This window comes from Eretmochelys imbricata, chromosome 3, assembly GCF_965152235.1.
Source record: "Eretmochelys imbricata isolate rEreImb1 chromosome 3, rEreImb1.hap1, whole genome shotgun sequence".
Classification (NCBI taxonomy): Eukaryota; Metazoa; Chordata; order Testudines; family Cheloniidae; genus Eretmochelys; species Eretmochelys imbricata.
Genome location: NC_135574.1, coordinates 119938012 through 119955586, shown reverse-complemented (window position 1 = coordinate 119955586; position 17575 = coordinate 119938012). Strand labels below are relative to the sequence as shown.

Sequence of the window (17575 nt, the reverse complement as noted above, 5' to 3'; positions counted from 1 at the left end):
CATTGCACAGCACTCCAGACAGGAAGGCTGAGTATGATAACAGGACATACGCAAATCTGTGATTGTACCGTTCCCGACCCCGCCCTTGCCCTTTCTGTTTCCCAAGCAGTTGTGTTTCTTTTCAATAAATGGATTTTTTGGCTTTGAAAAATTCTTTATTATTCCATAAAGTAAAAGATACCTTAGCCCAGGAAAGAAAAAGGCACTGCAAGTCAGCATAGCAAACAGATTCCTACTAACATTGGAACCAAGGCACTTCACTCCCATGCAGGGCACCAGACATTACTGGTGGCTTTCAGCCTCAAATTGTTCCCTCAAGGCATCCCTAATCCTTGCAGCCCCACGCTGGGCCCCTCTAATAGCCCTGCTCTCTGGCTGTTCAAATTCAGCCTCCAGGTGTTGAACCTCCAAGTTCCATGCCTGAGTGAATCGTTCACCCTTCCCTTCACAAATGTTATGGAGGGTTCAGCACGCAGATATAACTGCAGGGACGCTGTCATCAGCCAGGTCCAGCTTCCCATACAGAGAGTGCCAGCGGCCCTTTAAACAGCCAAAAGCACACTACACAGTCATTCTGCACTGGCTCAGCCTGTTGTTGAACTGCTCCTTGCTGCTGTCAAGGCTCCCTGTGTAGGGTTTCATGAGCCATGGCATTAAAGGGTAAGCGGGGTCTCCAAGGATCACAATGGACATTTTGACTTCCCGTACAGTGATCTTCTGGTCTGGGAAAAAAGTCCCGGCTTGCAGCTTCCTGAACAGGCCAGTGTTCCGAAAGATGCGTGCGTCATGCACCTTTCCAGGCCAGCCTGCGTTAACGTCAATGAAACACCCACGATGATCCACAAGCACCTGGAAAACCATAGAGAAATACCCCTTCCAATTAACGTACTCGGAGGGTAGGTGGGCTGGTGCCAGAATTGGAATATGTGTCCCATCTATCGCCCCTCCACAGTTAGGGAAACCCATTTGTGCAAAGCCAGCCACAATGTCATGCACGTTACCCAGAGTCATGGTTCTTCTGAGTAGGATGCAATTAATGGCCCTGAAAACTTGCATCAAGGTCGATTTTCCCACTCCAAACTGGTTAGCGACCGATCGGTAGCTGTCTGGAGTTGCCAGCTTCCAGACTGCAATAGCCACCTGCTTCTCCACCATAAGGGCAGCTCTCAATCTCGTGGCCTTGCGCTGCAGGGTGGGGTTGAGCTCATCACACAGTCCCATGAAAGTGGCTTTTCTCATCCAAAAATTCTGCAGCCACTGCTCATCATCCCAGACTTGGATGACGATGTGATCCCACCACTCAGTGCTTGCTTCCCAAGCCAAAAAGCAGCGTTCCACAGTGCTGAGCATGTCCATGAATGCCACAAGCAATCTCGTGTCGTATGCGTTACTCGAGTCAATATCATCGTCCGAGTCCTCAGTGTCAGTTTGGATCTTAAGGAGTAACTCTACTGCCAAACATGACGTGCTGGTGAGACTCGTCAGCATATTCCTCAGCAGTTGGGGCTCCATTCCCGCAGACCGAATGGGAAGACAGAGCGCGCTGTACAAAAAACGTTGAAAGATGGCACCAAGTGTGGATTGAAGCACAGGGATTGCTGGGATGCGAACCGACGCATCACGGGGCGTTGGGACAGGACCCAGAATGCCCTGCACTCCCCACCGCCTTCCCACAAGCCATAGCGCCAGAATGGGAAGAGGTGCTCTGTGGGATAGCTGCCCACAATGCACCACTCCCAGTGCCGCTGCAAGTGCCGCAAATGTGGCCACACCAGTGCACTTGTTCCCGTCAAACTGCAGCGCCTTCCCTACTGCGCTCTCCAAGTGCTGGTTTAATTCGAAGCGCTCTACATCTGCAAGTGTAGACATGCCCTAAAGGTGTGCATTTAAAGTGTTTTAGTTAAAGCGCATTAAACCCTTGTGTGGACACCTCATTAGGAATTAAAGTGTCCTTAATTTGCTTTATTCTATTTGGAAGCTAAACCAAATTAAGGCCACTTTAATTCTGAATGAGGTATCCATACTGGGGTTTAAAGCAGTTTAACTAATCCACTTTAAATTCACACCTTTAGGTAATTCAAATTAATTTTCCTAAGTGTCCCCATGTAGACAAGCCCTTATACTGGCATAACCGCATCCACCTGGGTGGTGGTGGGGGGTTGTATTATTTTAACTATACAGATATAGTTACAGTGGTACAAACTGCAAGTGTAGACAAGCCCTTCGAGAGCTATATCAGCACTTAGATGCCTATATGCACATTTGGGTCCCTAATGTTTTGCACCCAAGCTTGGATGCGGAGCATATTATTATAAACAGACAAAACTTACAGAAGAATTAAATCCAAACTAAAATGTAAGGAATTAATTACTGTCTGCTACTCTTGAGAGATAAATAAATACAAATATGGAAATGCGGGAGTTAGTTTGCTATGATGTCCTTAACTCAGCCTTTTGTACTCACTTCATCTCATGGTATTGCAGAATAAACAAAGTAAACAACAAACAATAACAATAATAATAATGTATATCTATGGAACATTCCATCACTTGAGGATTTCAGAGCATTTAAACATTAACTAAGCCTCACAACACCATGGAGAAGAATGAAAGAGTTGTTGTCCCTATTTTATAGACAGTGAACCAAGGCATAAGGTGAAATTCATTCCTGTTCAGAGAGCCAGCATAAAACATATGCACCACTTAAGTCTTATTCTGTGGACTTACGTGGCATATAGGTCTTTTGCTGAAGTTCACCCAGAGAGATTAAGTGACTTGCCGAAGGTCATGTGGGAAGTCTGTGGTGAATCTGGGAACAGAAACAAGCCCTCCCAACTCAAAATCCTGTGTTTTACCCATAATACCATCCTTGCCCATAAAGGTAATAAAAGATTCATACATCGTAGGACCTCCTGTTCTATCAGGTCATCCTACCCTATACTAAGACAGAGTTGTCTGTATATGTAAGGAAATAATAGAAGGGGAGGACAGTCTTGTGGTTAAGATACTGGATTTAGACTCAGGAGATATGAGTTCAATTCCTGGTTCTGCCACAGATTTCCTTTGTGACTTTGGGTAAGGCACTTAGGTGGCATTGTGCTCAGTGTTGCCACACCTGACTGATTTAGGAGCTTAAATCTCATTTTCAAAAGGGATTTACGCACTTAAGAACCAAAATCCCATTAACTGTCACTGGGATTTTGGCTCCTAAATGCATAAATCCCTTTTGAAAATCAGGTTTAAGCTCCTAAATCAGTTAGGCATTGCAACGCTGACCACAACAATGCCTAAATACCTTTAACAATCTGGGCCTTAGTCTCGCTGCTCTTTAGTTCCTCGTCTCTCATCCTTGTGTCTGTCTTGTCTAGACTGTAAAGTCTTTGGTGCAACTGTCACTCACTATATGTCTGTACAGTGCCTCACACAACGGGGTCCCGATCTCAGTTGGAGCCTCAAGGCCCTACCATAATACTCAATAATAATAATAATTTGTATGATACATTCCTGCAATTCAGATTCTAGGAGCTCTATGAGATCAAAGACTTAGAACTCGTTAAACACATTCAGTTGAACACTTCAGTAATGTGTGCCTATATTATTGGGATAATGTAGGTGAAAAGTTACTAAAGCTCTGGTATTAATACCAGGGTTAACTTCTAAAACATCCCTTACCTGCACAGGAGTCTCCAGAGTGTAGATATGTTCCCCACGGACATTGTAGAACTTGACGAGTGCACTTTTCAGAATGGAACTGCTACCAAGGTCAGCTAGCTGACTTTGCTTTTCCATGCCTGCTACAGCCAGCAGGTCTCCCTGTGTACACCACTGCACCACTACATCTGAAATCACAAAGATAAGACACCTGTGGGGTAGGACACAACCAATATGGGTAGCAAGTCCCATTATCAAAAGTTACTTAGGAGCCCAACTTTCACTGAAGGTCAAGAGGAATTAGACTCCAAGGTCAGTTAGGTGCTGCAACACTTAATAGAGCAATACCTCAACACCTTTAAAAACTCAGCTCGCAGAGGCCTAAGTCCCACTGACTTTCAATGACTCTTAGGCTAATATGTCACTTATGCACTTTTGAAATGTAATCTGCTCTATCTTTAATAAAATATAACAGGTGTGTAAAAACTATATTGCCTTCTTTAGCTTTGCAAAGAGTCTACAATGTATATCAGGGCCTACATTTTGGATGCAAGTATCAGCAAGGAGCAAAATAATGTATTATAGATGTTATACACAATATACACATCAATACACACACAGCTACTCTCTTTTGATCAATAGGGATCCCTCTCCTACAGACATCTGCCCAGGCCTTTATTTTGGGATGCTGATTTCTGCTCCTGACGCCCTCCATCCCCCATCTACTTCAGCAAGAGCACAGGAATAAGATTTTGCGTTGCTGCCTTCAAGGTCAATGGCAGTTGTGTGTGTGCAAGGACTACAGAGCAGGCCTGAAGAGACTTTTCCCTTTAAACCAGAGATGGAAGGCAGGCCAGGCAAACTCTGTGCTTGGTTGGGGATGCTCAGTCTGCCAAGAACCTTTTGAATACAGTGTTGTTGTAGCTGTGGTGGTCCCAGGATATTAAAGAGACAAGGTGGGTGAGGTAGTATCTTTTATTGGACCAACTTCTGCTGGAGAGAGAGAGACAAGCTTTTGAGCTTACACATAGCTCTTCTTCAGGTCTGAGAAATGTACTCAGAGCGTCACAGCTAAATACAAGGTTGAACAGATTGTTTCAAGGGGTCATTCAGAGTGAAGCGGCCCATTAATACCTCTCCAGTCATGGGGGGAGGGGGGAGAACCTATGGGTGGTGGTTAGTAGGTTACAGATTATTGTAATAAACCATAAATCCAGTGTCTCTATTCAGTCATTAGTGTCTAGCAAAGTTATGAATTTAAACTCCCAGGCTCATCTTTTGAAGGTGTTGTGCAGGTTTCCTATGAAGATGAGGACTGAGAGATCAGATATGGAGTGATCGCTTTGTGACAAGTGTTCACCCACAGGAGATAGGGTGTTTTTGTCTTTTATTATTTTTCTGTGAAAATTCATTTGAAAACGCAGTGATAGTCTCATGTCACACACATGGTTGTCACTGGGGTATTTAGTGCACTGGATGAGGTATACCACATGTGACAGGCATGTGTAGGACCCATCAATCTTGAAAAGTGTGTTGTGGAGGGTATTGATCATCGTAGCAGAAGAAATACATTTACAGATTTTGCATCTGCTGTTCTGACAGGGTCTGGTGAGTTGATGTGTGCTGGTCTGTGGGGAGCCTGCTTCTAATGATGAGCTTGGAGAGGTCCCTCAAACAAACCCCCAACATGTGCTGTACCTCATCCAGTGCACCAAATGCCCAAACAACAATGTGGGTGAAACCAGACAATCACTGCACTCTCAAATGAACTCTCACAGAACAATAATAAAAGACAAAAACACTGTATCACCTATGGGTGAACAATTTTCACAAAGCGATCACTCTATATCTCTATCTATCTCAGTCCTCATCCTCAAAGGAAACCTACAAAACACCTTCAAAAGATGAGTCTGGGAATTTAAATTAATAACTCTGCTAGACATTAAAAATCGTGGACTGAACAGTGACACTAGATTTATGGCTTATAACAACAACTATCTATAACTCGCTAACCCCCTACCCCTGGTTTTCCCCTCCCCCCTCCCAATGAATGGAGAAGTATTAATAGGCCACTGTTCCATGAATGATTCCTTGAACTATGTTAACTACTTATGCAAAACAATCTGTTCCACCTTCTCTCTCTCACCAACAGAAACTGATCCAATAAAAGATATTACTTCGCCCACTTTGTTTCTCTAAGAACGTTTGAAGACATTTATGGGCAAGAAGTGGTCTTCAAATGAAGACGCAGAAGAGAAATGAGAGTTGGCAGAAAGGATCTCAGAATTGTTTTAAGTTGTCAGCTTGTCATTTTCAGGGACTTCTATGTGCAATTTTAATATGGTTTTGTATTACTGCAACTGTTGCCTTTCTGATGATATTTCTCACTGGGATTATGCTTCTGAACATAACAGAGACAGGATATTTGTTTTTTAAGTGGATTTTTTCATAGACTAGCACCCATGATGTTCCTCTAAATTCTCTCCCTTAAAGTGTTTCTACAGTGGGATTTAATTTCTCTTCCTAGGATACTATGACAGACATATTAGAAATCAATGAGACAGACAGACCAAACCCATTTCTAATAACCTTCCTAATTCTGTTTACCCAAGAGAACAGAACAACCTCTTTTGGGCAAAAGTCTGAGGTGATGTGCTGTGCCATACTTGAACTCTCCACCTAGTAGGAAGAGGGGGATTATGGTGGATTTAAGACACCTTTGTGCCCTTTTGATCCTGGCCTGCTCCAGAAGCTGGAGCGGCCCCCGGCATCAGTTAGACAGCTTTGAAGTCTAAGACGTGGCAGCCTTTCTGGAACCTGCACAATGCTATGTGCTGCAGCCCTACCCCCAATATGTCCCTCTTCTCCCCATAGCCACCCCACCACACACACAACATGCCCCTATGCCAGTGCTTGTTGGGGGGTTCTTGAATAACAGCCTCACAGCTATCTTCCTCAGTTCCTGCACCAGGGGAATCTTCCCTGGCAGCAACTGGGGCTTTTACAACCCATTTATGTTGCTCCACCTCTTTTACCTGGTGCAAAGAGGCCAAAGTAGAGGTGGGGATCTCATTTCTAATACTTTTTGGCCTCTTCTTGTCCTCATTTCAAGAAAGAGAACAAGGACATTAGTGTGGCTTATGTAGCTTTCTGGGTTTAGAACATCTATCCTTCGAATAATTACAGTTACAGTTTATATCATTATTATTTAGTTTGTGGTCTCACACAGAATGGGGCTGGCATTTCTCAAATGCAGAAGACACAGTCCCTGACCCAAGGAGCTTAAAGTTTAAACAGACAGAGACCGATCGGAGGTGTATGTATGTGTGGGGGGAAGAAGTGGAAAGATCACAAGCAGAGTGATCCTGGTAAAGACGGGCATGTGTCTTGTTAGTTCAGCTTTCCTGGTAAATAGCCACCAGAACTGGCCTACCACATGAGGGATAGTAAGCTGCCTCCCATGAAGAGTTTAGTAGCAGATACGAGTTAAATGCCCTGGAGCTCTGGGACACATTCCTTCTGGGACAACGTTACTCCACACAAACTCTTATTCTGGGCTGTGCCCTCAGGTACAATTGAACCCTGAAAGAAAAGCAACTCACTGTAACAGAGAGTTGGGTTCAGTGTAGGCAGAGACACAGCTTGCATCTAGGGCATAAACTAAAAGGTAAAGTATAAGGATTAAAGGGAGATTGTTGAATAATGCAGGACCTATATTTACAGGTCTATTACAAGAGTGGGTGGGTGAGGTTCTGCGGCCTGCAATGGGCAAGAGGTCAGACTAGATGATCCCTCCTGGCCTTAAAGTCTATGAGTCTATATTTAACTTGCCTCAGGTCTGTTAGAATTTCCATGCATCTTTGGTGGATGGAAAGAGGAATTTGAGTTTGGGAAAAGCAAATTTTCTTCCAACAGCGAAAGCAGCTTTTTTCTGAATGCAACATAATATGAATGTTCCTGGCAAAGTGACAGAATGTTTTACACCTAAAGCAAAGCTGGTATAACAGCAAAAGGATGTTGATGTTGCTTTGGGTGTGATATCCTCACAGAGGCCTATTTGGAAAATACATATAGTAGCCTTCAGCAGTATATACAGACGGAGGAGCCTGTTGCAGAGTCCACAGAGCAATATTTGCATATTTCAAACACAGACCCATAGACGAGAGTTCACATGCAATATTGAAGACTATCCAGTTAATATGAGGCACTTCTAATAGTGCCCTCTGTAGCTAGAGAGCACAGAGAAACTCCGTGAGTTGTTCTCAAGTTCTCCCACATCCTTAGCATGGGATGATAACCACTAAAAGTTACAAAGATGCATGACCACTCTTTTGACAAGAGGAAAAAACATAGGAAATACGAATAAACTTACACCAGCAACCCCTGAAATACCTACAGGTATACAGCAGATCATGGGTAGACTCAAGCCACAAAATGGTGACATAACCTCTCTCTCTCTGCCTCCCCTATTGCCTCTCAATAGTCTGATCCTACAAGTGCTAAGCATCCTCCATTCCAACTGAAATCAATCACACAGTCAGGCTCACAATCTTTAAAGATGTTGATACTATAGCTTGTGCCCTAGCATTTAGCCCAGGGGGATTGGGGGGGGTTACATGATCATACGTACTTCAGGAGGTCTGATATTCCATCTAGTAAAGGGTAGAAGAGACAGACAGACAGACATAGGCCCAGATCCTGGGTCATGGCAGCACTGTGCTCAGCACAGCTCTGGAAATGGAATGGGGTATGACTTGTGCCTCTTGTTCCTTGACTGAATGCTGGGCCGGTCCCCGGTGGACATTAGACCAGAAAGCAGCTCTAAACTGTCCCAGCTCCCTATGGCACCAAGGAGCCATTCTGGCAGCTGGGGATTCCCAGGTCATAGGGGTTCCTCCCACCATGACACCATTTCCCTGACTGAGGAGCCTCCATGTCACCCAAGGATCCCCTATACAAGGTGATATTCCCAACGCTAACCAAGCTGGTTTTAGGGCAGCTTTGCACCAACTGTGCCAAACTACCATAGTGTGGCTAAGGATCTGCCCCTCAATAGCAGTAGTTTAATTCTACGCAAAAACCTATGCAATGTTAGGGCTGAAATAGCTAATGTTCAAAAGACAGGAAATTTCAAAATTTAGGGTCCCTAACTACACCAGCATTAATTCATGTTCTTTTTTATTATACACAGGAATAACAAACCAACAATAGTATACTAAAGGTTATATTTTAAAAGAAAACTGGGCTAGAAGATACAACCAGAATGCAAGGTGGCTGAGTTAATTCTTGGAGGACCAATTTCAACTACTGCAACTTCCTGATTTAGAAGTTTTTGATAATTCAAGATTAATGCTGAGATGCCACTAGTTTTTTTATATGTATTTTTCCAGACTTTTAAAGATATAATATTGGTGGAAATAAAAGAAAAAATGAAACCTGAGGATGTCTGTCTTGTTGGTGTCACCAAAGCTAACAACTTCCTTGATCAGAAGCCTATGCCAAAGATTTCCTGGACTTACGGCGGTTTTCTCTGAAGAGCTTTCAGGCTTTACTAGAGGGGCTTCCAGGATCCTTGTATCTGGATTTACTATGATAAAAGTCACCCTACATGGGGAGCTCCTGTCATACCCCAAAGGTCCCATCCCTCAGGAGGTCCCCTGGGAGAGGCAGATCAGCATTGTATATTGCTAATGCTATTGCAAGCTTCGCAAGGCATTTTGGGAAGGGACAAAGGTGTGAGTGTGGAGTGGAAGATTCCTTTGCAGGCTGCAAGAGGCCAAAGGGGGAGGGAGGAAGAGAGTAGAGAATGGGTTAACTCAATACTTCAGCTAGCTCAGTCAGAAGATAAGACGCTGGCCCCAGTCCAAGGTCATGGAGCCCGACGAGAAGTCTGCAGCTCTATTCGTATCTTAGCCAACCCCAGCCAGCCATAAGAAAAGGAAAACTAAGCTGAGCAGGACTGCAGAGATTGCAAAAACGAATGAGATGGCGAAGGCCAGCAGAAAGGGGGGAAAACAAAGTTTTGCATCCCTGGAGCTGATGTGTTTTGGGAAAGCTGAGGAGGCCACAGAGACCCGGTTTGGACTGGTACAAAGAGCACGGGGAACAGAGGTCGCTGAATGAAATGCCCCCAAAAGAACCCAGGACTTAAAAACCCTTCTGAGAGGCGAGGCAAATCGGAGATCAACAGCGGACCCTGGACGATCTGTGTGCACAGGACAGAACTCCCGTCCATCCCTCTCCCTCTTCTTCTTACATTACACCCAGGCCTGGCCAGCCTCAGGTAGTGCATGTGTGAGTATGAAAGTGGGTTAGGGCTTGGGGCACTAACGCTTTCTTCCTTCCTCTGTGTGACATGGGGAACCCCTCCCCCCCAGCACTCTCTGCTGCTACTTTATTATTTTACTAATAAAGCTTTAAAACTTAGACCCTTGGTGTGCTCCTTCATTCTCTCCCCCCCCCCCCCCAAAAAAAAAAAAAAAAAACGATCCTGCAGCCTCAGCCTGATCACCTGATGCTTCAGGCAGATTGGTAACTAGAATCTGTCACACTCCTAAAAGATCATTGTTAATAGTGGTGATCTAAAGCTAGCTATTCTTTATGTAATCTGAATCTTGAATACTCAGCCCTGGCTCAGTGGGACTTGAAATATCAAACCACGTTTAAAGAAAATCATTTGAATCTGAAAAAATATCATGATGTTAAACAATTCGCAAATCCTTAAGAAAAGCACTTCATGTTGCATTCAGGCTTGAATTTATTCTCAGATCTAGAAAACTGGCAAATCCCTAAGAAATCCTTAAGATCTAGAAAACTAGCAAATCCTTAAGAAATGCACTTCACTTTGCATTCAGGCTTGAATTTATTTTCAGATCTAGAAAATCAGAAATGTTTGAGTTAACCATGTGCAAAATGTCTGATTGAAACATTGGGAAAGTGCATAATTAAAAAAAAAATCCTAATAAAAAATCCCCCAGATTTGCTCAAGTGACTTCGCTTTCCCCCAGCAAACTCAGTCCCTAACCCCCTCATCCATGGTCTGATCTCAAGCACTGACTAGTACATATAGTATAACTAGAACTATAATTGTACATGGTGTATGTTACACATATGCATAGAAAATGGTAAAGGGTGAAATGACCATAGTGCATTTTGTGTAAATATTTTTTTACATAAATTTCTAAAATATAGGTGTTAAGGATGAAGTTGTAGTTTTTGTTTGTGTGGATACTGTAAATATCAGGAGATCGATAAACTCATTTCTTCAATTCTTTTTAGTTCTGACTGAAAATGCACTTTTGCCCATCTATGATTATAACAACATGCAGCTCTTATATATTGCTTCTCATCTATACAGCTCTAAGTGCTTTACAAAAGAAGATCAGTATCATTACCCCCATTTTACAGATGGGGAAACTGAGGCACAGAGAGCTGAAGTGGCTTGTCCAAGGTCACCCAGCAGCAGAGCCAGGAACAGAGCCCAGATCTCCAGACTCCTACTGCAATGCACTATCTTCGAGGCCAGATTCTGCCTCTCTTACCCATCCTGAGAAGTATCTTAGGACCCAGTTCAGCAAAGCAGTTTTGCATTTGTTTAAGTCCCACTGAAATCAATGGGACTTAGTCACACACTTAATTTTAAGGATGTGCTTAAGTACTTTGTTGAATTGGGGCCTGGGAAGCTGGCCCCAGTAAATGAAGTGGTTCCAACTCCCCGGTGCCAGAGCAGACTGGTTCAGTCAGGAAGGGCAGGTAAGGGTTGCCAGGTTCAGTCAGAGGAGACTTAATGAGGGAGAGAGTCCTTGTGAGAGTCAGTCAGGAGAGGTGGGAGATTGGAAGATGTCTCTGGGGAAAGCTGAAGAGGGAGAAATTGTCTAGGAGACCGTATGTTTGGGACCTGGGGGGGAGGCTGAAGGCAGGAGAGCATTAAGATGCGTTTGCTGGATGGTGTCCCCAAGCCAGAGTGCTAGAGCCGGAGGGCTGAAGGCAGGAGAAGCAGGGAAGAGAGTTGCCTGCTGGCTCTAAGCCAGAGGGCTGAAGACAAGGGCCGGAGATGGCTGAAGGCTGGGCAGCAAAAGAGAAGCTTACCGGCTGACATCTCCAGAGCTGGACCGAGAGGAACTGAGAGGGCCGGGGGAGTGAGGGATGCTCCCCTGGCAAGGATGCTCCCAGCAGAGAGGCTGTGAGGGTTTCTGTTGGGAAGAGCAGGGTGGCACTCCAGCTGGAAGGGATAAGAACTTAAAAACGGCCATACTGGGTCAGACCAATGGTCCATCTAGCCCTGTCTTCAGACAGTGGCCAATGCCAGGTGCTTCAGAGGGAATGAACAGAACAGGTAATCATCAAGTGATCCATCCCCTGTTGCCCATTCCCAGCTTCTGGCAAACAGGGGCTAGGGATACTTTAGATCATGGTTTTGCATCCCTGCTCATCCTGGCTAATGACCATTCATGGACCTATCCCCCATGAACTTAGGCAGTTCCTTTTTGAACCCTGTTATAGTCTTGGTCTTCACAACATCCTCTGGCAAAGAGTTCCACAGGTTGACTGTGCATTGAGTGAAGTACTTCCTTTTGTTTTAAACCTGCTGCCTATTAATGTCATTTGGTGACCCCTAGTTCTTGTGTTATGAGAAGGAGTAAATAACACTTCCTTATTTACTTCCTCCACACTAGTCATGACTTTATAGACTCTATCATATCCCCCTTAGCTGTCTCTTTTCCAAGCTGAAAGACCCAGTCTTATTAATCTCCCCTCTTATGGAAACTGTTCCATGCCCCAAATCATTTGTTGCCCTTTTTTGAACCTTTTCCAATTCCAGTATGTCCTTTTTGAGATGAGGCGACCAGATCTGCACACAGTATTCATGGTGTGGGTGTACCATGGATTTATATAGAGGCAATCTGATATTTTCTTACTATTATCTGTCCCTTTCCTAATGATTCCCAGCTGTCCTAGCATAAGGACTGGAGAGGGCTGTACCGGAGAAGTGGAACACAGTGAGGGACACTAGGGCTGTATGTTACACTGTTCAGACTATGCTGGGGAAATCCAGACTATAGTAATAGGACTTTTGTTATGATTAATATGCATGGGATATTTGTAATCAAATTGACCCCACAAGGCCTATTTATCTGCAGAAAGACTCCGTGGACAATTTCCGGGAAGTTTGAAAGGGGAATCCGTAGCAGGCACATGCCTACCAAAACACAGCAAGACACCACTCCCAGTTGGGACGGCAGCCTGATGACAGTGTCTTACTCTGCAAGAAGGTGTGCATGAGCACATAGACAGACAGACAGACTTAGTAAATATTTAGCTGTCTACAGATTATAACTAATCACTGGAGTTTTCGTTTTCTCAAAATGACTTGCATCTTAATATTTCTACCTAATACTCAATAACTCTACCAGCTATAACTTACATTTGGCTGATACAAGAATGACTGATCCTATAATGAATTTAGGATACAAAGAAAACTAAGTTACCTGGGCATTCATAAACAACCACGTATAGGCAGGACCATTATGGCATTAGCCTGGAGGAAAGCAAACTGTTTAAATAGGTTTTAATATCCGAAATGCTTCCTAAAAATATAAAATCAGCTACCAGCTTATTTCAAAAGCAAGAAGTCTAATAGCTGTACTTTGCTATTATATCAATAGGTGTCACTGCTGACAATGAGAATCACTGTAGCAGGTACTAGGCAAGACACTAAACACAACCGTATAGACAATAAATAAATGAAACCATCAGAAGAAAAACTGTGTATGTGAGGGGAGGGATGTCTCTCTTTTTGTACCTCTCAACCCTGAGCGGATGACAGTAGGAGACAAGTCATCATAGTTGTTCATTAAACTAATGTCTCCTGACGTGAAGCTGACAGTGAGTAGTGGTTTGGTGTTCTGCACCGGGACTGGATATGCGGCTGGACCATCTGCAAAAACAAGATTGTTGAGTAAGCAAAAAAGGAGCTATCAAATGCAATTAAACCCAGGTAAAAGCACATTTCAGTCCAGCCTACTGTCACAATGACCAGTTCTGAGACTTGAATTCTGCCTGATTATTTTTTCCCCATGGACATGAGCAAAGGCAAAATACACTTGGCTAGTTAGCCTGCCTCTCTGACACTATGAAACCAACCTCTGACCTGTACCCTCCCCATCCGAAGGACAGTACCTCTAGAGTGTGATCGCAAGAAACTGAAAGCAAATTTTCCACTCCTCTACGGTATTCTAGTATTCCTTGCCTGAAACTCTGTTGTTATTCCATTTTAGGCCTATGCCTCTCTCTCTCTCTCTCCACAGCCACTGACGGGAGGGTGGAGTCATTCATTTCAGCTGGCGTTTGAAAGTACTGGGTAGTCAGTGTCACCAAGAAGTAACAAAGACTAGGTACCAGACATTTTTACCACAGCACACCTATAAAGCACTATACATATAATACTGTATTATACTATTATAATCATACTTACAATTATATGCTTACTACATTTTATCACATTGGGGGATTCTGCTGAAGACACCAGGAACATCGTAAGTGCATCTGAGTATAGCAACTAACCCCTTACAGATTTCAGTGCTTTACATGTTAAGCGCTAAATAGTGTATCCTCTGACCAGAGTCCAAATATGTCTTGATGCCTACATGCAAGGGGGATATGAGCAAACGGTGCTTTGGTGACCATTTCTTAGAATGTCCTTGCCTCCATAAGCTTATTTTTCAGTGTTCATGTGAAACTTCCTTTGTATTTAATATTTAATGACCAATAGCACCATCTGTATCATTCATTATTTAATTCTCTTCTTTGACTGGTTCTGACAGAAGACATTGCAGTCCCTAGATAAGACAGTTATCAGGACCCAAGCGCAGTGCATTTTGAGTAATCAAATATGACACAGTTGGCTAAGAACGGCAGTGCTTCCAGAACTCACAAGAGGGGTGATCAAAAAAGTACCTGGAGGAAAGAAATTGTCCTATAGTTGGTACATTTCCAAATAAATACATAAATTGGCATTGTTTTTTAGATGAGCAAAAATCCATCACACGTCAAGTCCCTCCCACACATCTATGTGAGTCAAAGGCTTGTCACCTTTGAGAAGTTTCTGATGCACCTGTAAAGCTTTAAAAAGAACACATCATATTAGAATAATCATTAGAAGCAGGCCTGTAATGAGAGTCCACCCACTCCTGATTGACTCAGCACCAGTAAGCATGTTTCCTGCTCTACGAAGGATCATTTTGAGTTGCTAGTTCTCTCCCATCCTTCATCCAAATCCACCACCCCAAAATTGGACCCTTGGTATTGCAAAATGGCAACAAAATACAACTACCTTTTTCCTTGCCATTCATCTAAAGCTTCCTTAGAAATCTGAAGTGACAGGAATCCTTTTCATCCTCTTCTTTTACAAAGGCAAGGCTCCAGCACTACTGGAGAGGGGCTGAGGTGGTGATTCATATCCATATGAAAGCCTGAGCTAAAGCCAGGTTCAACGGTGCTGAACTCTCGCTAGCTGATTTCACAAGATTTCTGCCACTCTAAGTTACACCTAAACTGGTTACAGAAAACATGCCCCTTTTGGAGTGGATCTAAAGTAGATCTGAACTGCCAGGGCATGTTTGGAACCAACAGATCAGATCTGAGGTGCTGGTTCAGGCTCATCTTTAGTCAATATGTACTTTAATTTTCCACTGTCCCATCAACATTTATATTATTCTTTAAATTAGTTGGACTTGATATACTGGAATAACAATTTTGTCCCCAGCACTAGCCAAGAGGAGTATCAGTTTAGTATCTGAACTGTCCTTTTACTGGAGGACTATATCCTGCCCTTGCAGGAGAATGAACACAACCATCTATTAGGTCTTTGCCATCTCTAACTTCTATGACGGTTTAAAAGCCAATTGGTGCACCTAATCATGCGATACTATACCATGGTAGGGAGGAAGGGACTTCATCCTGACCGCAACTGGTAATTAATGTATGCTTGGAAGCATGAGGACTGATAAGCCTAATCACCCTTTTCCTAGCTAGTGTAACCGCAGGGCTATTTTCACATCTAATCCTTTTATGAAAAGTACTAAGCTCAGTACTAGCAGGGAGGGACTTTATACTGAGAAGCATGATCACTGGTTAAACAGGATTTCTTGGAAATAAAACTCACACTATTTATAGATACGTTTAACAGTAGTGGAAATATTATTGCCATGGGTGACCCTTTATATGGATCTATATTATAATGCACTAGTTTCTCTGACTACCTGTCCTATGACAATATGCATGAGGACAGCTGGCTTATACTGCTAAAATGTGTCAGACATGCTCAGTAATGATACTACTTTGCTCTTACGCCTTTTTTCACTCACAGATCTCAAAGCACTTTATGAAGGTATCATTATCCCTACTTTACCAATGGGGACAGAGAGGGGAGTGACTTGCAGTGGGTCAGTGGCAGAGGTGGGAATAGAATACAGGTCTTTCACTCCCTATTCAGTGTTCTATCTGCTGCCCCTTGTGGATGAAACCTTGGAAGATGTATGTTCCAATACCACTATAAAGCATGACTGCTCCATGGCACTGCTGTTAGTTAAGTGTTAGCAAACATTAAACAAAAAAAAGCTGAAGGCAACATCACCTTGCGGTGGGGAGTAGTCATCAGAATCTGTGTCACTTTCACTGCTGTCTTCCACCAGGAAGCTGGGGTAGTTCCAAGACATACTGAGGATGCCATCTGACTCGTGAAGGAGAACATGTGCCAGCATTCGGCCATGGCAGTCCATGACGATAACTTGACCATCAGCAGTGCCAAACAGTACCTGAAAACAACAGAATGGGACACTTAGGAGAGAGACAGTTCCATCAAATGTAACTGATTTAAGACTTCTTAGAATACATCTTGTCAATTAACTAGGTGCATTGAAAATTAATCCAAAGCAAAGTAGTGAGATGTTCCACGGGTCAGTCTCTAAACTGGTACTACAACCCAGAAAAAAACATGTTCAAAGAATGTTGTTAAGGTTGCGAAGTCAAGCACTCATAAATTAGGAAATGCAAGAAATAAGGCTGCCTGTGCAACCTTAATTTACCCCCTTCTGCTTATGCGTTAGGATATTGCTCCTGTTGACCTCAATGAGAGTGGGACTGAAGAGAGAACTTTCTACCCACCTGATTGAAGTGGGGTGGACTGGATTTTCAGTTGAGGCCTAGGAGGGGATTCTGTGGGAGGCAGAACTTTAGAGGGACTGGAAATCAACCAGCTGGCCTCATTAGTTTAATAGTTTATTCGATTGTCTATTTATCCCTAAATAAACTTGATTGTGTTCCTCACATACCCAGACTCTGAGTGTACTTGGAAGAAGGGAAGACACTTAAATTACCTTTAAGGATGACCACGGGGTTTAAAGTTTAAGTTCCTAAAACCTGAGTAAGTTTTCAGGTGAGGACTCAGGACAAACAATTTGTTTATTTTAAATAAAAAGAAAAGGAGTACTTGTGGCACCTTAGAGACTAACCAATTTATCTGAGCATAAGCTTTCGTGAGCTACAGCTCACTTCATTGGATGCATACTGTGGAAAATACAGAAGATGTTTGTTTTTATACACACAAATCATGAAAAAATGGGTGTTTATCACTACAAAAGGCTTTCTCTCCCCCCACCCCACGCTCCTGCTGGTAATAGCTTATGTAAAGTGATCACTCTCCTTACAATGTGTATGATAATCAAGGTGGGCCATTTCCAGCACAAATCCAGGTTTTCTCCCCCAGCGCGCCCCCCCCCCCAAACCCACTCTCCTGTTGGTAATAGCTTATCTAAAGTGATCACCACACACACACACACACAAACCCACTCTCCTGTGTGATCACTTTAGATAAGCTATTACCAACAGGAGAGTGGGTTTGGGGGGGTGGGGGGCGCGCGCTGGGG

General features: G+C 43.5%; 1 protein-coding gene across 1 annotated transcript in view; it reads right to left on the bottom strand.

Moving 5' to 3' along the window:
• The window catches only part of TULP4 (TUB like protein 4), a 274900-nt gene that overhangs the window by 44795 nt on the left and 212530 nt on the right, over positions 1-17575 (bottom strand). Inside the window, exons 5-7 of the mRNA XM_077813272.1 lie at positions 16285-16465; positions 13453-13587; positions 3672-3838 (exon numbers count right to left, since the gene is read on the bottom strand). Of these exons, the coding sequence (XP_077669398.1) occupies positions 3672-3838; positions 13453-13587; positions 16285-16465 (483 nt within the window). The remainder of the gene's footprint in view (positions 1-3671; positions 3839-13452; positions 13588-16284; positions 16466-17575) is intronic.